General features: G+C 36.9%; 2 protein-coding genes across 2 annotated transcripts in view; one reads left to right on the forward strand and one right to left on the reverse strand.

Annotated features, from left to right (window-relative positions):
* Positions 1-3,132: 3,132 nt before the first annotated feature.
* Positions 3,133-24,007, forward strand: part of LOC131334062 (NADH dehydrogenase [ubiquinone] 1 beta subcomplex subunit 2) — a 79,383-nt gene continuing 58,508 nt past the window's right edge. Inside the window, exon 1 of the mRNA XM_058368932.1 lies at positions 3,133-3,142. The gene's annotated coding sequence lies outside the window, so the exon portion shown is untranslated. The remainder of the gene's footprint in view (positions 3,143-24,007) is intronic.
* LOC131334056 (transcription initiation factor IIB-2-like) lies at positions 5,216-13,498 on the reverse strand. The gene is made up of 7 exons (XM_058368924.1): positions 13,059-13,498; positions 10,941-10,965; positions 7,565-7,694; positions 7,359-7,471; positions 7,162-7,250; positions 6,243-6,319; positions 5,216-5,794 (listed from the first exon to the last, which is right to left on the reverse strand). The coding sequence occupies exons 1-7, from the start codon at positions 13,403-13,405 to the stop codon at positions 5,661-5,663; spliced, it is 915 nt and encodes a 304-aa protein (XP_058224907.1). The 5' UTR covers positions 13,406-13,498; the 3' UTR covers positions 5,216-5,660.

The raw sequence follows: 24,007 nt of genomic DNA on the forward strand, positions 1-24,007 counted from the left end.
ACCTGGGTTTTAATTTCAAAGTGGATTTTGAGTATACCCAAATTGAAGTTAAAATCGATAGAGTTTGGCGGTGGTTTTGATTTCGTGAATTTTGGATGTCATTGGCCGGTGGTTTTAGCGCGCGTCTGCTCTTTAGTGTCAACGAAGAGGGAAAGAAGAGGGAGGGCATTTGGGGAATTTAACTGGTAGAAGGGGAAATATGGTCATTACAGCAATAATCATTTTAAAAAAGAACAACTGTTTAGGGGAAAGTGGAACGGAGCTTCGGTTTTGGTACTGTTCATTACGCGAACAAGTGCTTTGGCAAACGGAAGCAAAACTGGAACACCTCCTTACTACTACTATGGAGTGCTAGTATTAGTTATAGGGACTCCTCCCACTTTTTGTTGCGATCAAGTAGTACTAATTTCTAGAGCTGGTTAATTCTGAGTTTTTGCTTCTATATTTCTCTTATACTACTAGTATTTTTTTCTGATTTACTTCGATCTTGTTCAATTATCATCGATCGAATAGTAGTTTTTAAACAAATCCCGTTTTCCTCTTTGCAAAATTAAAGCATCAAGACACAACATTTGTTTGCTCTAGGATTAATTCATGTCAAACGAGAATTGATCACTTGTTTAACTGATAATTTCTCAAAGTATGTACTGTTTCATTAAGAGTTTTTGTTGCATGGGCCGGGCATCAATAACATGTACGTGAAATATAGTCAAGGCTAATGCATACCTTCAAATCAACACACATAATTATTGCCTTATAGGGATCAAACTGCCATCATCATAAGATTCCCAAGGCCACTTTAGTTACTATTAAAGTACGATTATATTGCTAGTAGACTGGAATTTAGAAATAATGTAATAAAGTATATTGTTTTCCCTTTATTTTGTTGTTAATTTTCTGCCTCACAGAAAGAGATTCCTGAAATTGGAATACATAAATTTTATCATCTTATAAAGATGAGATTAGTTTTTCCTTAAAAAATTTGTATACTACTTATATGCTTTAGATAAGGGTTTTTTTTTTTTTTTTCCCGGCAAATGCTTTAGATAAGTTATTTCAGCAATTTGAACTTTTGGTTGATGCATAAGAGGAGAATGACTTGGCTCAAAATTCGTAGTTTTTGAACTTTAATCTGTTTAGTCAATGTAGTCCATTTAAGAGCAATATTTCAACCATACCCATTTGCGCACACATACACAACGACACTTTCAAGTGTGTGGGTCCTACACACACTACACACATTCAGTATATATGGAGCCCACAAAATTGCATGTGTGATTATGTAAATGAGTATCGTTGTAGTAGCATTTTCGGTTTGTTTTAACAGGAGAAAACTTAAAACATATTGTTTAGAAAATGGATAATACGTTTTGCTTATATAGCCAGTCGACGTGGTGTTTTATGGCCATACTCGCTCGGATCAAGTGGTCAATTATATAGTCCCTCCCTCCATGTTTGTTGGTCCACTTTTAGCATTCGTGTCATGATTTAAATTGTTTATATATTTTTTTATTTATAATGACTTTTATGATTTTGAATTTTTTGTATAATAGAATAAAATTGAAGTCTATCAAATAATATCCATATTGCATATTTTTAGATATTCATATTATAAATTACATAACAATTTTTTGAAGTGTAAAATAGTGAAAATGAACAAATAAACACGGACCGAGGTGTAGTACTAAAATTGTGAAGCGTGGTTAGCAAGACATTTATAACAAAAATGTGTTACTCCGTACTCTGTACCATGTGACGGGGAGTTTTTTTTTTTGGTTACTCCCATTTAATACTCGTAGATGTTTAGCCTAATCCTATGAGGACGGGAAAACCAGAAAAGTATACTGCTAAACGGCACACAAAGGAGCAAGTTCAAAGGATATCAACCACCATATTAAATACTCGCATTTTTAACGAGAATCGAACATTTACCTTCTATATGGTAGAGTTGAGAAAGTGCCGCTACAAGGCGGTTGGCATGTGGCGGGGAGTATGAAAAATCATTACACTTTCGCGAGTTTCAAATCAAATGATTTTCCATCGGAGCACGTACAAGTGCACGTAACGTATGTTTCAAGTTTCACTCTGTAATGGGGTACTGTACTACTAAATCAAAGGATGCGTTCCACGCTACGTTCTTGTAATGGAGTACTTAAAAGTTTTAAATTCATTTTGGTATTTTTTACATTTTGTACTTTTTTGTTTAATTTTCAGTCGTAATTTTTGGAATCAATTGTACGCCCCAAGGAAACGAATCGAAAAAGTATAAAAATATGGTCCGATTTTGAAAATTTTCAAATAAGACGGTATTTTAGACAAATAACGCAGCTATTTGATATTTTTTTCGACTTTGTTAAACTTCTTTTTTTTTTTTTTTTTGCTTTTGGTCATAATTTTGTACGTTTTAGACTCTTCTCATTGCTGCATTATTTGTCTATAAAATGAACCAAACACACAAAACGAAAAAAATAATTAAGTTTATGAGAATGAGGTCAATGATGTAGCTAGGAATCTATATAAGGCCATCCACAGTGGTATAATCAAATGCCAATTGTTTTTAAAGTTAACAATGTTGGTGCAAAAGATTACTCACAATGGTATAATCAAACTTAGCAACATCCTTATAAATAATCAAATTTTGGGCTTTTGATAACCAAAATTAACAACCTTTTTCAATAATCAAAATTTGTGGATCTTACACCACATAAGTTAACTAGTTTCAAAATTTGTATACACACGTGTTTCAACTAGTATTTTCGTCTTCCATTCTTCGCCCACTCTTTTTTTTTTGGTTAAAAAAATAAAATTGAAGAATAAAAATTTTATGTAGTCAAGCTTTTTCGCTACTCTATATCTTTTTCACTTCGCCAACAAACTATTTCTCTTTCTTTTCTTCCAAAAGTGAAACTCATATCTCTCGATCATCTACAATTCAATTCATCGTCGCCGGATTAAGGTATTTCACTATTCTTTCCTGTTTCTACTACCCACCCCCGAAAAAAAAAGAAGGAAAAAATCATAATAGAAGGGAAGGAAGTTACCGATTTTTTTTTCAAAATTAAGAGAGGGAATCGATATATTTTAACTCATAAAAAACGTAAATGGGGGGAAGTGAATGACGGGAAACAGGGGGGGAGAGAGAATAAAATTGTAATGGACCCCATATTTTGATTATGGATTAGAAGTGACCATAGTGAAGCTTAACAATGTTAAGCTTAACAACCTCTTAAGTGAATAATCAAAAGCTGATGTGTCAACTTTTGGTTATCCTTTTTTGATTATACCACTGTGGATGGCCTAAGTGGGGCATCTTTCGAACACATTTTAATTTCGTAATAAGCAACGTTAGAATAATAAATAAAAATTCATGCTGAAAATTGAAAAACCTAACATATTTATTAAGAAAGTAACTTACACAGAATATAAAACAAACGAATTTCTTGAGGATCAAGTCTAAGAGCGATTTACTACACAATATTTAGCAATTTTGCTCCCATTGTTAATAATTTCTAAAGTATAAAACCCATAACCCATGATTTAGGCATTTTTGAATTGTGAACATTATATATTAGAGAGTTCCAAATCGTAAGTGGCCGCACTTTTTTGCATTAGACATCTCATTTCGCTAGTATAATGACATTGTTCTAATATGTGAAATAAAAAATTGAGAATGAAATAATATTTGAAATGTCTTATTAGATTGGTTAAAAGTAAATTTATATGAAAGACAAGTAACAAGACAAAATGCCAAGTATAAATTTCTAAATTTTGAATTCAAACAAAAAAAATGAGTGGGGGCCCGTGCCCCCTTTGTCCTTTACTCCCTCTTATGTTTGGATTGGTGTTTGAAATTTTTTTTGAAAAATAGTAGGGGTAATAATTAGAGAGGGATAGAAAGAGAAATGTTGGAAGTATGGAGAATTTAGAGGGAATTTTTTAAAAAATTCTTTTTGAATTGTAAAGAGAACAAGGCTGACATGCAAATTTTGATCAACACACAATCTTTGAATTGGGCTCTTTAGATAAGTCATTTCTCAAGCCAAAAATATTTTTTGGCATTACAGATCAAAAAATAATTTTCAACATTCAGCTCTTCCCCAAGTCAAATTTGGTTTTGCCATTTAGGATATCAAATTTGGTGTTACTATATCATTGTCCAAAATTTGAGGGACTAAAATTTAAGCCCTTCGAGGGCCTTTTCCTTAAGAATTTCTTTCTCCATCTAAGATCAGGGAAGAACCTCAGATGGAGAGGGAATCGAATCCACGGTATTCCTATCAATACTTCGCTTTTTTAAGACTGAATCTTTTAATCGCTCAAACATCCATTCCCTTTGCGCTTCGCCAACCCTATCTATCCATCCGTAGGGCTGCAAACGAGCAGAGCTGAGCCGAACTTTACGTTGTTCAAGCTTGTTTATTAAGTTTTTAATGAACACGAGCTCGAGCTTAGTGAAAACTTAACGAGTCGAGCTCGAGCCGAGCAGGCCTTGGCTTGACTCGAGCTCGAGCTTGTTCACGAGCCTTAACGAACCAACGAAAAATGTATATATATATCCTCGCATAGGCCTAATACAACCAAAAATATTTTGATTATGAAGGTATATATCTTTCATTTTCCTATGGAGCGGGGGTGTACTGATATGCGTGTGCTATCGCTTCCCTTGGTTAACTAGAAAGTAAAAACGGAAAAAACAAATTATGAAATGACAATAAAAATCCTAAACTTAAGTATATATACCCTGGCTCGCGAGCCGATTCGAGCCGAGCTTATCATAGCTCGAGCTCGGCTCGTTTACAAAACGAGTTGAAAAAATCTGCTCGAGCTCGTTCGTTTAACTTCCAAGCCGAGTTTGAACGAGCCACTAACGAGCCGAGCTGCTTGCGAGCCGAGCTGCGAGCCGCTCGCGAGCGGCTCGGTTCATTTGCAGCCCTATCCACACGCTGGCAGGTAGGTGTAACTCTATGTGGTTCGCTACGCTTGCTCCAATGGCGAAGCTGAATGGCTTTTGGTACTACTATTTTTTTTTTTAAAAATAAAAAAAGAAGAGAAAATTAGACCAAACATAGACCCCATTTTCCACTAAAAATTTTGCATTTGACTTTTGTAAAGTTTTTCATACTGATTTAAAAGTTTCTGTCAAAAGTTAAGTTATTTTCACTAAACTAAAAAAACCCATCACATTTTCTAAGATTGCATCAATAGACTACTAAGGTAAGCCAACAAGCTTCATTCATTTCTCTATGGTGATCATCCAGAGAGAGATTTTGGAAAAAGAATAATTAGGTTTTATTTTTTTACAGTTGTTTGTCTACATATGTAACAACCCTGGGTACTGCCACCCCCAAACTATTAAGCAACAAAAAGGCAAATAAAAAAAGTCAGCAGCCACATGGTAACAGAACTAGGTTGTATGACGATCACGACATCCAAAAGAAAGATCTCCCGTGCCAATTTGGAAACAATTCTTCCCGCACTGCTCAATCTTTTCAAGGACTTGATATGTTCTTAAGGTCCTCTTCCTTGGTGTACCAGCTTGGTATCATCTTGGAAATATGCGGACAAAGATCCTTATACAACTTGTATGACGATCACAACATCCAAAAGAAAGATCTCCCGTGCCAATTTGGAAACAACTCTTCCCGCACTGCTCAATCTTTTCAAGGACTTGATATGTTCTTAAGGTCCTCTTCCTTGGTGTACCAGCTTGGTATCATCTTGGAAATATGCGGATAAAGATCCTTATACGACTTTCTGATTGTCCCTTCCGTGACTCCAGTTGCAATCGAAACATCTGCAAATAAGCACCATTGTAATAATAAAAAAATGCAGGATGAGCTAAGTAAGAAACAAAATCAAGATATGGTGATGCCTAGCATGCATATTCAGGAGCACTAAGGATGAAGACCCGCAGATATATCGGCCTAAAGATTACTTTTGCTGAACCCAAGAAAAAGTTGGAAGGAAAAGAAAGAAATCCTCGTGGAGGGGAACAAGGAGATTCCATAGTTTAGACTTCCAACATAAGCTACACATTTTTGCTGGGGGAAAACATCTGTCACAAAATCCACTAAAAGAATGGTCGAAATAATTAAGCAAGACCAGTGTTTCCAGCAAGCACAATAGGCAATGACTAGAGCCTTCCACGGGATTTGCAATTAATTGGTGAACACCCTAATTCACAACTATGAGGTTCAAAAGAATAGGTTTCAATCAATGACATATAACATATATATGCTTACCTCTAAGGGGCTTCTTATCATCTGAAAGTTGCATTATAATGTAAATGACAGCCGCAGCAATTGATACAGGAGTCCTCCTGCAATAACATGGTAAAGACATGAATTACCATTGGAGAAATATTCCATCCACCAGTGGTATAATAAGGATACTGCAAATATATCTAGTACAATAAAGTGTACCATCATGTGAGAGAATTTCGACCTACTGGAGATTTTCTTACCCATTTAGAAAAAAATGTAGAAAGAGAGCCTTAAAGCTAAAAAGTAACAATTTCATTCATGGTTATAAATGATCTCACAGTGAAAGCAAAAGCAGGCTCGCTTTCTTCCTCCTTCCTACTCCATTTGTACTTTTAGGTTCTTAAGACTGTAAAACTATATGCCAGCCATCTCCAGACACTTCGAAACTAACTGACCTACGTGCTCAAGTCCCACAATGGAAATGAGTGAGCTGATACCAATGCAACAACGAAGAAAAGTCAATTTAGAGTTTATGTTTACTAGTGTTCTCTCAATTACACTTGAACCAAATCCTTGGTGGCTCCTGACTCCGAAAAAACAAGCAAGTCTCACGAACTGCCTTTGTCTCACTGATGTGTTCGAATTGTCATCATCCTTCACGTAATTATAACCTTAGATTATCTCAAAAAGCTAGTCTTCCAGTTATAAAAAAATTCCTCCTTTCCCAGCTCTTTCATAGAAATATTGTTGCTAATAAATGATCCCTCCACAAATTCACTTCACAGCCTTCAGACACTTTAGTCTTGTTAAATAGTATATAAAAGGGGAGCCATCTGAAGATGTGGAGAGCTTACAATCAGCACATTTCATGTGAGTCCAACTACTGCCATGAAATTACAAATACAACTGATTCAGACTCCACATGAAACATAAAAACATAAGAGCAAACAAGAACTACCTTATATCAAACTCTTCTGATTTTAGGACAGCTTCTTGGGCTGCTTTAACAGCTTGATTGTTCATACCAAGATGTGAACAAAAGCGCCTCTACATTTATGCGGAAGTTTTCATGTCAATCGAATTTATAGCAGGAAGAGATTATACAAGAGAGAATAGGAAAATCTGCCTAAACGAAGGGATTTCCCAAAACCTCACCATCAAATCCCAAGCATGTAATTGACCCCTCTCAAGCTTTAGTTGGTTCACTATTTTATTATATGCTTGGCCAAATTCCTTCATTGTCACTCCGTTGGCTACAGAGCAGATTTCTAATTGAAATTCAAAGGTTCAGGTAAATCTCATCATTCACAAAGAGAAAAATCAAGAAGCATCCAGATGTTAAAAATAATCTTAGGTTGTACCCTTAATAGTGCGTGGCTTGTCCTCTTGCCGACAAGCTATGAACAGGCAAGCAGCCAAAATGACATCCTGGTTTCTTCCTCTACTAGATTTTTGATCTTCCACCTTCTGGTAAATCTCATTGGCTCGATCCTGCAAAAAAAAAAAAAATAATAAATAAATCAGCTCACAACCCAAAAATAATGACGCATCCAAGGATGCACATTAAACCTAGGAACGCAAACCGAGAAAATGAAGACCAACAATCTTGAAATTAACATTGCATCACCATGTTGGTAATAGAAATCCACAAAAATCTTAAACGATAGATCATAAAAAAGCCGGAGAACTATTGCAATTTTGACAGCATATGGATTAGAAAAAACTCAATTAATATAAGAGGGCCAACAAAACTGGTTTTTGCTGACACTGTCCTGTGAGTGAAGCAGTGAACTGCGAGAAGAGAATTGTTTCATCGGGTCCCATAGGAGCCAGGAGGTGATGCCTGGGGTGGGTCCCAACCACCCTCAGACCACCACTTATGGCACCACCATGTTCCATGTCATGGGTTTGGCACCACCCTATCTAACATGTTGAAACACCCAGGAAATTAGGGGAAAGAGTCGTGGAGATGCCTCTATCTCAGCGAGAAAAGTATACATTAGGTGTGTGCTCCATTATAATTGGAGCTCTCAAACATTTCTAGCCACAAGTGGACCTACATATAAAAGATCACCACCAGTTATTTACGATAGGTTTTTTCTTCTTTCCCTTTGCTCCACCAGGCAAGGGTGATAACCTATTTATCCTCTCAACCAACCAGTACATTCTTTCCCCAAGTAATATGCTCAATAGTAAACCCCACCTGAAGCAAACTCAGCTTCCGAATTTAGGTTAATTGCACTTCTCAATACAATCTACGAAAAATATATAAAACACATCCACAAACCTCAGTAAACCAAATAGATTTTTCTCGTTTGTGATCAACTAAACAAGGAATGCAATATCATATCCATGCATATTTAAGCAGATTGAAGCAACGACAACTACTTGATAAAACTTGACATTGTTTTGCTTCCACATATTTTTGTTAAGGGGCTGGGTTGGGGTGAAGGATATTTCTGGTGATAAACCGATAACCACTACCTCATCTAAAAGGTTAAGCTGATATAGAGCGGTATTTCATTGTTTGTAACCTTCTGAGCTTTGTGCTTAGAGCCTCTTTAAAGTAGGTCAAGCAAGTGACGATTATTGAGATTGCAGTACTATACATAAAGAGGATCCACTATGTGCTTGGTACCACACAGGAGCATAAATTATCACAAAACTTAAGCTGTTCGAGAATGGGTCTAACGCTACATGTGAACCACATCTTGCAGGTGGAGAGACACACTGGTTGACTTGAACAACGTGCACAAGTCACAAACACCTATGCTAAGTGGAGTCTTCTCAGTGTTCTAAATGGCGGCCGCCTAGGCGCTTGGAGGTGCCCTGCCGCCACGCCAATACCCCTTGGCGTTTGATTTGGCGCCCAGGGAGGTTTGGCGGTGTTTGGCGGCCGCCTAGGCAGCCTTGGCGGTCTTGGCGGCCGTCTTGGCGGCCATGGGGGACTCGGCGGTCTCAGCGGTCTTTGCGGGCCTTGGCGGCATCGTCGGCGACTTTGGAGGCCTTTGACGGCCTAAAATGTATAGTATTAAATTAATGGAGATCAAGTTTTGGAAGGGTATGGAGGAGAAGAGTTAGAGGAAGGAGATGAACTTTGAACTTGGCATTAGGGATCTCCGATCTCGTTTATTTCTACTTATTGTCTTATTCAACTTATTTGCTAGTTGCTACTACTTAATTTCATTTGGGTTTGTACATTAAACTTTGCATTATCGTTATGTAGAATTTTGAACTTGCATTATGGATACATAGAATATAGTTTTATTGGATAATGGTTTGTTAAAAAAATAAAAAAAAAAAAGCCGAATTGCTTGGCGCCGCCTAGGCAGCTTGGCGCTTGGAGGTGGGTCTCCGCCCTACTAGCGCCAAGCGCCATTTAGAACATTGAGTCTTCTAACTGTTTGAAGTTCACATGTCAGCTGCAGGATACTTTGGATTATAGGACACACATTCAGTTGGATGTTCACCCAAAGATAATTCGAGTTTACCATGTATCACAGCCTGCAACTTCCTTGTAATGCATGAACTGCACTATGTGACCTTGTAGACCCCATTGCACTCTAGAGTCTAGATTTTATGGGAAAAAGATCATCGAGAAACGTGAATCCGTTTCCCTGCCTTCATATGCATGGCAATTGATGAATCAGAGACATACTAGCACCTGACACTAACAAACAGACATGTATAACATAGAGTGCACAATAGCATCACTTACACAGGTGGCCAGACATGACCTAGGACTTACAAATTCCTATAACCAGAGCTTATTATCGATGACCACCAACTCATAGATTGAGTTGGTACACAGAAAGAGAACTTTAATTTCCATTTCCTCACCAAATATAAGAGGACGTGCGCTAGTTGCATTAAGACTTCTGGCAAATTTGAGGCCTTTACATGTAGAATTTAGGCGAACTTATGGTGTTTTGTAGACTTTTTCCCTGACCTGTTTTGTATCTTACACTCAGCTGGTATTATTCAACCCTACACTTGTGGAGAGGCTGCAGGCCCTCGGCAGATCCACAAAACTGTTGATGAGCTCACGCACAAAAATCAGCCTGGCATTTACTGATACTCTATCTACATGAGTAGTTATATGGACTTGGTTCGACAACCCAAAATTATCTAAAAAATGAAGTATATCCAGAAAAATAAATCTCAACTCCACCCCACTAAATATAGCCAGGTATGCGAAATCTTAGGGTATCCACAATGACATAATCAAAACAACAAGGATTTTAAAGTTAGCAATGTTGGTTCAAAATATGGCTAACAATGGTATAACTAAACTTAGCAACTCCATAACCAATAACCAAATTTTGGCCTTTCGATAGCCAAAACTAACAATCTTTTTCTCTTTGGATAACCAAATTTAATGGGAACCACACTCTCTTTTTTTCCTTTCTCTCTCCTCCCATCACTAGCAATGAACCCACCCACTTACATTTACTTCTAACTCTCTCTATCTCTTTCTTTTATAAATGAGTTTTTGATTATGGACCATTGTGAACCTCAACATTGTAGCTTAGCAATCTCTTAAATGGATAACTAAAAAAGCTGATGTAGCAACATTTGGTAATCCAATTTTGGTTATGCCATTGGAGACACCCTTAAAAGGGTGAAGTTTACAGAAATTAGGTAATGCCTGAAATGAAGTATTTTCTGTAGTTGCAGACATGTGCACATTGATATCCTTGATTGTCTCATACGATAAACATGACAATGGCAACATACCTTAATGGTTGCAACCAGGCCCAACCTGAAAGACAAATGTGAAAGGATTACAATCATCAGCTCCATATTCATGCATATCATTCAAAACAATGAGAATCCAAGAGGATATGTACATAGCAGTGAAGTAATGTATAAGAAACACCCGGAATTATATAGGAGTATCAGAGGAATAGATTTTTTCACCAAAAAAATCTGGAAAACCTTTAAATTTTCAGCAAAGGAAGTCGAATCCAATTTCCAATCATGGCCATAGTCGTACGTAGAGATGCAACAAGTTAATGGACAACAATTTTGGGAGCAAAATTGTCAACATACATCTTTGCGGCAGGATAAAAAGATAATTAGACATGATGGCTGCTTAGGCGTAAGATCATCAAAAACTGAAGATGCCTACAGTGGTAGGGTACCCATATAAGACTTGAAGGTTTAACCTACAAACGCCGCACAATGGCACAAAATGAAACAAGAACCTACATAGAACTCAAAAATAGAAGAAATTATGCAATTTGGTAAAAAGTAAAAAAAAAAAAAAAAAAACCCTCTAGAGCACATTAATTGGTTAAAAGTATTCTAGGTGAAGGCGATGTGGCCCATATAAGATAAGGAGCCAGGAGGCTACTTACTGAAAAAGGTCATATACATACATCACTATGAGAAACAAGAAGCACTATGAAGGCCAAAGGGAACTCAACCACCAACCAACCAGTTGCAACCCATTGAAGTTCACCCATAAGGAAAATGCATATCAGAAATACGCACATAGTCAACAATAAAATGTGATTAGGTGACAATAGGGTGGCAGTGGTCCGCAACCAACGAACGTTGACATTGGGGAATGTTGTCTTGTAGATTGTACTTTGAAATCCTAGGTCAGAGATAAAACATTCAAGTGCCTAAATGTACATGTCCTCACAAACTCTCTACAAATTACTTTGCTTTGCTGAAACAAAGAATTAATACAGTTGTGCTATGGGACATACGCCATACACATATCTTGCACATATGTTCTTTGTGGGGCTTGTGGGGCTCACATTGAGTCTCACAAAGATGATCTGAACCGCTCTTTGTTTCATGATAGTATTGTCAATAGGATATCAGTATGTTCTTTTTCAGAATTCATTGGGCGAACCAAACAGTTTTGCACTACGAATATTGAAAAAGCACTTAATATCCAATTGACCTAATTTTTTACCGTAAACCCAAAAAGTCATTTTAAAAACAATGAGCGGTTTGGATATCTATGTGAGTCCCACAAAGAATGTATGTGCCAGATAGGTGTATGGCATCTGTACCCACATTCCTGATAATAAGTGAAGATCAAGAGGAAAAAAAAATAAAAAAATTTGGACCATTCCCAAATCATCCACTGAACTAATCAAGTAATCATCATACATACAGAAGATTTTCACATAAAAATGTCAGCCTCTCAGGACATGTATTGGAGGGTTCTTTATTTGCACTCCAATTTCCAATCAGCTTGAGTGCAGAATGATAGAAGAGCATATCGTATTACATTTACATATCATATACAATTACAGTAAACACAAGACAGCAAGAAAATCATCACAAAATTCGTGATCCCTAATCACCAGCCAGGGAATCTGACGCATGACGCAATTGAAGAAAAAATCGAACTGATTCCCCACAATTTTGGGTTCAAGGGGCCAAAATACCAACAAGGCTAATACCTAACTGGGCCAAGTCAAACACTCTTTCATGTCTTTCGCAGGTCACAAAACAACAACGAATAGTCCGAGATCCATTTTTATAACAGTAAAAGTTTCCCTTTTTTATAATTTAGAGCGTCCCAGGTTGCTCTCATCTCGATCAATTTCGGGATAAATCCCATGATTCCCACCGTCAAATATCCTAAGCCAATTAAAATCGAAGGAAAGCCGAAGAAATAAAGAGAAGCTATTTTGTAATTAGCAATTCCAGAATTATTTCCTATGATTAACTTTAGCTTAAGAATTTTCATTTTAATTTTTAGAGAGATTTGTAGTAGTATTGAGTGGTTTCGAACTTGATGATGTAATTGGTAGTGCTTTCGAATTTTGCACCGGAAAGGAACATGCTAGGGTTTATTCAATCAACCCTAATGTGCCGATGGTTAGATACCTATCGCACATGGTAGCGATGGTCCTGAAGGCCAAGATGAGGGAGCGATCGGGGTCGCGATTCCGCCAGCGGCCAAGTGAGGATGAAAGGAAGTCAGAAGTAACGCCGTTTGGCTTCGAAATAACAGTGGAGAGGCCGCCATCGGCGAGGAGTGGGTTGGTGGGGCCGCCGACACGGACGGGGTCGTTGTCACCGGACTCGTTGGCGAAGGTCCGCCACTCCGACGTCTCGTCGATAGAGTGCGACTCCAGGACCAGGCCGCACTCTGAGCACACAGTGTCGCCGGCAGAGTGATCGAACACCACCTCCGTCGCCCGCTTACAGTCCGAGCAGTAGACATCAGACATTAATTTTCTAGGGTTTTTTCGTGTTTGATTTTGGAATTGTTTCGATGTGCGTAATTTGTGTTCTTTTCTCTTCAGTTTGGATTTGTCCAGATATTTATAGAGGAGGAGGTATTTATCCGGTGCTTTTATGGAACATAGCTTGCTTCGTTGCTTCAACACATCATTATGACCTCGTTCGTTTATAGAGGAGGTCGGTCAGAGGTATTTATCCGGTGCTTTTATGGAACATAGCTTGCTTTATGCTTCAACACATATTATGACCTCGTTCGTTCGATTCCAAACATTAGTATTTTATTTTTTTCCGATCATTATTTTCATTTTTTATCTCTTTTCAATCATTACGCACATTTTCAATCATTATTCGATTTTTCTCTACACTCATTACCTACAAATCCAAATCCAAAATCTCAAAATGAATGGAGCTAGATGTGCGAATGACAAAACCCAATCAGAGCTTTGAGATATTAAAATGGAAAATTCTAACTCCATAATCATTTACACACTTACTTACACACTCATACTCACAATAGGGGGTGGGTCCCACATACACTAGGTGTGTAGTGTGTGCGGGCTCCACCCTTAGTGTGAGCGTGGGAGTGTATTAGATGTGTAAATGGGCGTGGAGGTAGAATGATTGTATTAAAATTTACAAAAATTCTGTACACAGACATATCATGCACATTGTGCGCGGATTTTTTGTGGGGCCCATAATGGTCCCATATAAACGATCCGAACCGTTCATTAAATGTAAAACACTTTTTCAAGGATCCGAGGAAAAATTAGCTCAATTTGATACTTATATATGCTCGATCCAATCATTTAATGAACGACTCGAATTATTTGTGTGAGACATGTGGTGGGCCCCACAAAAAAATACTGTGCACAAACTATGTGATTTTATATGTGTGGGTAGCAACTTTCTAAGTAAAATTTAATAATCTTAAAATTGAGCTCGAAACAGAGCCTAAGTATTCGAGCTTGAACTCAAATCATTATTTGACAACTCGAACTCTATTCGAGAACTAATTGATCTTCTAAAAAACGAGTCGAGCATATACATACGAGCCAACTTATTTATTTGAGCCTAGTTATTGCTAGACTTGACTAGAGAATTTTGATTGGCGCTTCAACGTATGTAGACAGTAGAATTTATACTATAAGGAGGATCATATGCACCCTTAGTAGTACATATTAAAATTTACCGTTATACAATAGCTGCTCGAATTCATTTTTTTATTACCGTCATTTCCAATGCCTCACCGATGTGGTCCCCACCTTATGAAGCAAACGATCCGTCCACCTAACTTGCTAATCCTTAGCCTAACCACGTTGCTCAAAAGGTTAATATCAAATTATGCAGGTTAATCTCGAGTTATGCAATAGCTGCTCGGATTTGTTTATATACTCCCTCCGTCCCTTTTTTTGTGTCCAGTATTTTATTTTGGGCTGTCCCTTAATAAGTGTCTATTTTGTAAAGTTTGGGAGATAAAAGTTGGTGTATTGTTTATTTTGTCCCTAAAAGTAGATTTTATTTTGAAAAGTTAATGAGTAAAAGTGTAATGATGATGGGTAAGTTGGGAAAGTGGAGGAAAAAGTTGATGTGAAAGGTGTAATGATGATGTCTTTTTAATAAGTTGGAGTTACGAAGCAGAACACTTAAAAAGGGACGGAGGGAGTATTACTTTCATGTCCAGTGCCTCACTAATGTGGGACACACCCTAATTGCAAATGTTTGCTGTATCTCGAGGGTTTGTATGTTCTTTTTTTTTAGGAGGGTAGTTCGTATGTTCTTAGGAGATCAAATTAACTGAGTTGCAATCATTAATACTTTTGAAATAATGTATATATCTGTTGATTTTTGAATTGCGATATTGTTTAATTGATAGATTCTTTTGGAGTGACAAAGCGATTGCATATGTCCTTTTTGGTAAGGAATTCCATATGCTTTCAAATTTCTAGTGTATGTGAATGATTTTGAAGTTTAGCGATTGGTGGGAAAAAGGAAAACTGAAAACGGAACTACTCTAAATAAACAAGCCTAAACAGGGACAAGCTTTTTACCAATGAGAAGTTTTATCTAACAGGGACAAACTATACTAGCGAAGACAGGGCACTCCTGCCATGTAGCAAACTCAACCCCTCTTTGCCTAACTTCAAGGTCCCTGTGGTGAAACCATCCAACGGTGCTATTTGTATGGTGGCTGACATTATGGATCCACACATTGGGCAATGGGATATTCAAAAATTGGCTAATGAAGCACCTGCTGAAGTGGTTAACGCTGTTAAGGAGATCCCAATATCCCATGTCGAGAGAAACGATCAGTTGGTATGGCATTTCAGTCCTAACGGATGTTATTCAGTCAAATCAAGTTATCAAATCGCTCATCAGCAGCTCAGGGAAGGTGAACAGCTCAAGCCAGGTCCTCCTTTAAGCTCGGAAAGGAAGCTTGGAAGGTTTTGTGGAAAATGAAGGTTCCAAACAGAATCAAAAGTTTTGGTGGCGGACTTGCAAGGATATTTTGACAACCAAAGAAAACTTGTTTAAAAGGAAGTGAGGTAAAGACAACATGTGCCCAATTTGTGATGGAGCCGTGGAGAGCATTGATCACATGCTGTTTTTTTTGCCCTTGGGCTGACTTGGTGTGGTTTGGATGCAACATTAAACCATTTGGGGATTTGGGAGGTAATGCAACGGTTGCCAAATGGGCTGCGGACATGGTGGAAAAACTGGGAATGAAAGACGCTTCTGAATTCATAAGTAAAGTGGCCACAATTGCTTGGAATATTTGGAAAGGAAGAAACGATTTTGTCTTCAACCGGGTAACAGTTAAATCCTCAAAAAACTATTGCCTCCATTCTCCACGCTGAGACGGAATGTTATAATGCTCCTGAGATTACTACAGTCCTTATGGATAACCCTTCAAACCAGGAGGATCTTCCCACCTGCCAGCCTCCGGACTTTGGGAAATTTAAGGCCAACTGCGATGTGGCCATTTCAGCTTCTTTTTTTTTTTTTTTGGTCAAGCGGAAAAACGCCATTTCAACTTCAAAGCATGGAAGGGGAAAGTCTTAGGGTATGTACACCAGCCTATCTATTCTTGCACTTTTAGCAACTTTGGCTAGGAAAGGCACAAAAATTGGTTTACACCAGCCTAGTTAAACACCTTTGCATTTTACATTTGTGGAGAAACCTCTCCAAATCTACCGAGGTACTGTTCATCGGTACCCAATTTTTTATTCCTTTTCCTCCTCCTCCTCCTCCTCTCTCTCTCTCTCTCTCTCCAACGAAGAACACCTCTGCACAAACGACAGAGTTCTCGATCTGTAATGAAGATTTGGGTCAGCGGCGACGGCGGAGGTCTGCAACGAAGAAAGGCTAGGGTCCGGCGACGACGAAGATCTCGATCTTGAAGGCGATCTCGACCTCAATCTTGACCGCGATCTCAATGGCAACCTCGACCTCGATCTTGACAGCAACCTCGACCTCGATCTCAACCGGCGACCATGGAGGTGTGCAATATACATGTTATATACAGTACATATGAACGTATTTATATATATATACACACACATGTATATATATATATATATATATATATATATATACACGGAACGGTTCAATGGACACCTTAAAAAAACACCCAAAAAAACACCCATAATCTCATTCTCATAGTTCCCGATCAAATTTTTATGATCCGAACCGTTCAATGTGTGCAGAATGTGATTTTAAGGGTGCCCGCGAGAAATTAGCAAAAAAAATGACCGGGAAAGGTTTGATTTAAGCAGTTTTTATTTGAACCGTTCAATAAAAAACCGTTCGAAACTGTTCGGATCAAGCCCTTCCCGGTCATTTTTTTTGCTGATTTTTCACGGGTACCCTTAAAATCACGTTCTGATCACATTGAGCGGCTCGGATCATCAAAATTTGATCGGGAGCTATGGGGTGTTTTTTTAGGTGTTTTTTTAGGTGTCCCCGGAACCGCCCCGATATATATATATATATAGTTGAAGAATTAAACTCAAGTAATCTGTAAGTTGTATTTACTCCTACTTAATTTTCATTTAGTCTTTTAATCCTGCTGAAATTTTAGTTAGTATTTTAGTCCGGTTGTCATCGGTCGACCACCTTGCAAAAGACCACCTTAGGTAATCCGTAAAAGTCCTCGTGAGTAAGTCCCGCGGTAGGGCAGTGAAGGGGTTGGGAAAAAACCTGGGGTATGTGTCAATTGGGGTATGTGTTTATCATGACAATTTAGGATTAAAATATTAATTAAGAAATCTTTAGGGTTAAAATACTAAAAGAAGAGTCTGTAGGATTAAAAACAATGAATAGATTATTTAGGTGTACTTCTTCAGCCAGTTCTTCAATGGCTTCTCTATCTGAGTTAGCGGACATAGTCAACCAAGAAGAACATGAGTATCAAGATTTAGATACAGGATTAGGAAATTGGAATATACCTAAAATCCCAGTAAAAGAAATTTATAAGTCAAGTTTTTTAGATGATGCTTTTCGTACTGATCAAGTTGCTAAAACTGCTGAACATGTTACTAAACAAGAAGAGAGATGTTCTCTCCTTAGTCAACAATCAGTCAAACGTCACCTTGAACGAGGGTATAATTATATTCATGTAGGATTAATACAAGTTGCAATTAAACCATTAACAAGAAGAGGATTAAATTCCTCAGTTTTATTATCTTTAAGAGATAGTAGATTCACAGTCTATAGTGATAGTCTCCTAGGATTAATGGAGTCAAGTCTACATAATGGTCCAGTTTATTTTAACTGTTACCCCGATTTACCCCTTAGTTTAAAAGATAAAAATATTTTGAAAGCATTAACTTTAAATATTCAAACTGCCGGAGCAATCACTCAAATGCTTGAAGGTAGTCAGTCAATTGCATTAATTTACCGTATTTACTATAAATGTATGAAAACTAATTTAAATATTCATGCATTAGTCAAAAGTCCCAAGGATAAAACTGTACTTATACAGAGTAGCACAAATGCTAATGTACAAGTACCCAAAACCATTTCTTGGAGTGATATCCAGTTACCAACCAGTTGGCTTAGTGAAAATGAGAGTTTCCCACAGAAACTCCAAAATGACACAATTGATCTAGATTATATTCAACAATACTTAGATGGTACAGTTAGGATAAGTTTTGATCAACAAAGAGTAAACCCTCCTCTGAGAATCAGAGAATTAAGTCGATCCAATAGCTCAATAGCTATGGATAGGTCAAATAGTTCAACTACTTTGCCTAGGAAGGACAAAAATTTAATTGATCCCAGTATTAGATTAAAAGGTGTTGAATCAAGTTCACAAATTAGTAAACCTTGTTATTCTACACAGTCAAAATTTGAGGATGAAGACACCTTTCAAGGGTCTCCAACTCAAACAGATTTTGAAGAACCCATTGATTCAACTTTATTAGTTTTAAATAAACCTTTTGAAATAAATTTTGACAAATTATATTTTGAATTTAAGTCAAAAGAAAATAAACAAAAAAGAAAAAATTATTTTGCTAAATATACATCTAGTAAACAGGATAAAATTTTAGCTCATTGGGAAGCATTTATGGAAGAATCCAGAACTGAAATTTATTTTTTCGACTACTTAGAAAATTATTACAAAAAAGTCAATACTCTTACAAAAGTAAAATGGACAAAATCAGACAATACTGTTACAACTGCTAGTCACCCTCCTTTAGATTCAATCATTATTAATTACAAAGGATCTGCTATATCAGCATCTCCATTCAAATTACCAACTGATAGAACTGAATGTAAGCAAATAGCTGAACAAATTAATTACACTAATCAATGTCTCACAACAATTAGTAAACAATTGGATAAAATAGAAACTAAAATAGATGAAGGATCCTCTTGTAGCATCCCCTCATCCAGTAAAAATATTGAAAAACCTCTCATCCACCTCCCTGAGAAGAGAGAAAAAATCAGTCTAAACCAGAATCAAAATATTCAAAAAATTGAAAATTTGCTCACAAACATAGCAATTAAGTTAGAACCACAGTCACCTCAGCTTGCTACAATTACACAAAACCACGACTCCCATACCTCTAGTCAAACCTCTTCTGATGAAGAAATCACAAACCTACAAAAACAATTCTCTGGTCAAGAAATAAATCGCCTTTATAACCCCCCAGCAAACCCTACTAGCCTTACCAAAAATTGGTACTCTAGGCCAACCCCTCCTGACTTACAGTATGAAGAAAATAATTTAATTAACCAGTTTTCTGTCTCGTCTAATAAATTATATGAATGGAATATAGATGGTCTAAGTGAACACCAAATATTAGAAAAATTAAATCACATGTCAATGGCTGCCAATAGTTACCTAAGTAATACTGAACTTAGTCAACCACAAATTGTTGATTTATTAACCTCCGGTTTTACTGGAATGCTAAAATCTTGGTGGGATAAATACCTCACCAGTGAGTCAAGAGAAGAAGTAAAACATGCTGTTCAACTTGATGAAAATGGTCTCCCAATTTTTGATAATGAAATTGGAATGGGAATACCCGACGGAGTTAATACCCTAATTTACACCATAATTAAACATTTCATTGGTCAACCTAGTAACATTACCTCTAGGATACATGATCAACTGACTAACTTGCGTTGCCCAACATTAAGTGATTTTAGATGGTACAAAGATGTTTTTACATCTAGAGTCATGCTCCGAGATGATTGTACAAAATCATTTTGGAAAGAAAAATTCATTAATGGACTCCCTAATTTATTTGCTCATAAAATTAGAGATGTTCTTAGTCAACCAACAGGAGTAATTGAATATGATAAGTTAACATACGGTGACATTATTAGTACCATTCAAAAAGAAGGTCTAAGAATGTGCATTGATATGAAAATTAGTAAACAAGCCCAAAAAGACAAGAATAAAGCCAAATATGAATTGGGTAACTTCTGTGAACAATATGGTCTACCCCCTGTAGCACCATCACGAAGGAAAACCAAATCTCATACTAAACCAACTACCAGTCATAAAAGTCACAAATACTATAGGCGTAATAAATCATCCACACCATCCAAGGATAAATATTATGAAAAACCCAAAACACAAAAGCATAAAAACAGAAAACCAAATGACAAGTCAAAAGATAAGAATAATGTTACATGCTACAATTGTGGCAAAAAAGGTCATTATAAAACTGAATGTAAAGTCAAAACAAAAATTAATCAACTCAACATATCCGACACTGATAAACAGCAGATTTTAGAAATTTTTAGAGCACAAAATCTGAGTAACACTAGTAATGAAGATGACAGTATCAAGTCTTCCGAGTACCATTCTCTAAGTAATAGTCCCAGTGACGACCAAATTGAGATAGGATGTACTGCTAACTGCTGTAAAACAATAAATGTACTTACCAAAGAATTACCTGAAGAAGAATTACTTATTGACTTAATAAGTAAATTAGATGATTCTGAGTTGAAACAACAATATATTAAAAAACTCAAACAACTCTTAATCCAACAAAGTAAAAAACCTCAATACAATAAGCCAATTATTAACCTCAACACCACTATTGAACGATTCAGTAAAATTCACAAAGTAATAACCCTGCAAAGTCTCCAAGAAGAAATAAATTTGATTAAAAAAGAAATTGAAACAATTAAAAATCAACTTCCAAGAAAAAGATTTGTCCGGTTTAAGGATGACCAATTATCTTCTGAATCTTCTTCCAATGAAGAAGAGCCCATTAATCAAACTCAACATCCTAGTCAAGAACAATCTTTTGATCCCAATCACCCAATTGATGATTCAGTAAATTACAGATTAAATTTACTAAATAAAATAAAATTACAAAAATGGCATGCACGTATCAAATTAATCGTAGGAGATTACAGAATTGAGATTACTGCCCTTATAGACACAGGAGCAGATTTAAACTGCATTCAAGAAGGAATAATACCAAAAAGGTATTATCAAGAAACAACTGAACGGTTGAGTTCTGCAAATGGTAGTAAAATGCAGATCAAGTATAAATTACCTGAAGTAAATATTTGCCAAAATAACATTTGTTTCAAAACATCATTTGTTTTAGTGAAAAATTTAACTGATAAAGTAATTTTAGGAATACCCTTTATTTACTTACTTTATCCATTCACAGTCACTAGTAACAACATTATTACCACTTCTCTTGATCAACAAGTCAATTTTGAATTTTCATCAATACCAAACAAAGATGACTTATGTCAACTTCAAAATTGCTCTATTTATCCTACTAATGATTTATTCGATTGTTTTACAGATGGATCAAAGTCACCCGAAAACCATTCCTTTTGGGAAAATCCTACTACCAGTATTTCTTAGAAGGAGCCAGCACAAAATTTAGGAAGCTTAAAAACGTAGGCAGCATAAATGAGACCCAACAATGTCTTCTGGATAATCTCTGGAATACGCGTGGGGATCATCGTAAATTCCTAGACAGCTTAAATTCCTTGAGTATTTATTTTAGTCAGCAAAATCAACAGACTAGTGGAGTTGTTTTCCCTAGTTCTTCAGGTGGAGTTTTGATAAACCCATCTTTAGTCAGTAATAATTATACTAACCCTTCACATTGTGAACGATGTGAAGCCATGAATTTCCAATTTCTGAATTTAAATTACAGGTACCACCAGTCAATGATTGAACTTGCTCAACTCCGAGACAAGAAGGCCTCCTTTACCCCACTGGTAAAGGTAGAGAAAAGTCAATCATCCCCACTGGATGATGGTGAAAGCGTGTGTGTGTTGGAACCATTCCAAAAAATGGCATCCAAAGCCCTAGCTTTACCACAGTCATTATCTCTCATACCCACATCTCTGCCTACTGAAATAGTAAACCACATTCAACACCTAGCCAGACAAGATGCCCATCATTTTCAAGAATTCCTATTTGAAACCCTTACTAAACTAGCCAGTCAACCAACCCCAGGTTTATCAATCACTTGGGAAATTCACTATACTGAAAATCCAGTCACCTGCCCCAAAACTAACCCATTGTGCCAAGAAATACCATTAGAACGATACAGTTGCCCTTGTGATTTAGTGTTCAGTGTCCCGAAAGCCTGTATCAATATGCAGTACTTTCAGGACATTATTATTCCCTATAAAGATCAAGTCATCCAAATTAACCCAATGACCCTACTAGATTATGGATTCCTTAGACAATTAATTTTCACTAGTTCAAACCAAACTGACCGAGTTACCCGTAAATTAGCTGTTTGTGTCCAAAACCTCTTTGCTAAGTATGGCGCATTAATATGCCAAGTCCTCATTACTAGTAAAATGCCGGAATGGACAAACACAGGGAATGTGATACTGGCCCAGCATGTCATGTATCTCTCTGCAAATTGGCCATTCAGCAGACTGCATGCACCAATTCTACTAATTGAAGATGAATGCCCCTGGCCGTGTTCCAAACCACCCAGAGCGCAAATCAGGCATCACAGAGCCAAGTCAATTGCTCAACTCCTTGAAATTGATAATCAATTCATTGATCACCTGCATCATTTAGTGTGTGAAGACCCTATTCAAAAAATCAGAGCCACAGAACCTATTCAAGAAGTCCCATTCATTTTCTACACCAAATTTCAAAACCTAGTCAAGGAATATCAGAGTCAGCAAAGTCACCTACTTGAAGACAGTCAAGCAGATGAATCTACCTCACAAGTCAACAGTGATGACAATGGACGGGATTATTGGGAGAATCTCACATGTGAAGAATTGCAGAATATGGACAACATGATGGAGTGGTAGTCATTTCTACCTTTTGGCCCCACCAGCACCAAAAGGAGAAACAGTCACAGTCAAAAGAAGTAATCATTTCTACTTTTGGCCCCACCTGCACCGAAAGTAGAAACAGTAACTTACTTTATTTACTGTAGTCACGTGATTCTACTATTCAATGTTTGTAATTTCTCTGATCCTTATTCTATAAAAGGATTGGAGAAGTCAGGACCAGTAAGACTAGTTAGAACTAGTTGGAAGAGAGTTAGGACTAGAGACCACAAGTAAAAAGAGAGGAGAGAATACGAGAGAGGTTTTAGAGAGAGAAATTCTCCTACCACTTCCCCTTGTTCCTCATCCTCTGTAGTAAACCCAGTCATTGCTTTTCATTGCTGAGTATCAATATACTCCAGCAACCCTTGTAAACCAGTAAACTGCCATGTACTGTGTCTGATTCAGCAATTGAATTCAGATTGTTTTAGTAAGTAATTTATTTCAGTAATTCTGTTGTTCAAATTACTAGTAAAGCTATTCTATAAAATTATAGAGCTATTATATAATTGATTATTGTTGTTCAAATTACTAGTAAAGCTATTATATAGTTGATTTATTCATTGTTCTTTCATTTCTTTTATTCACTATTCACCGACACTATTCACCAATCACTATTCATCCGATTTACTATTCACGTCACTATTCATCATAGGCTTTCCTTTATGCTTTGTTTGGTAACTTTCCTTTATACTTTGTTCGATTCCTCGGTAGTACCTAGTACCTAGTAAGTAGTACTTTGATTCTTTTGCTTGCCTTTGTTTGATAGTTTGATTCCCCAGTAAACATTAGTCCAA

This window comes from Rhododendron vialii, chromosome 7a (genome assembly GCF_030253575.1).
Source record: "Rhododendron vialii isolate Sample 1 chromosome 7a, ASM3025357v1".
NCBI classification, from domain to species: Eukaryota; Viridiplantae; Streptophyta; class Magnoliopsida; order Ericales; family Ericaceae; genus Rhododendron; species Rhododendron vialii.

Excerpts from the sequence above, each read along its gene's own strand:
- LOC131334056 (XM_058368924.1), bottom strand. The coding sequence starts at position 13,405 with ATGTCTGATGTCTACTGCTCGGACTGTAAGCGGGCGACGGAGGTGGTG. Across the intron at positions 7,695-10,940 it reads GCCTGGTTGCAACCATTAAG|GATCGAGCCAATGAGATTTA; the intron begins GTATGTTGCCAT and ends TTTTTTTTGCAG. Across the intron at positions 7,251-7,358 it reads TACATGCTTGGGATTTGATG|AGGCGCTTTTGTTCACATCT; the intron begins GTGAGGTTTTGG and ends GCATAAATGTAG.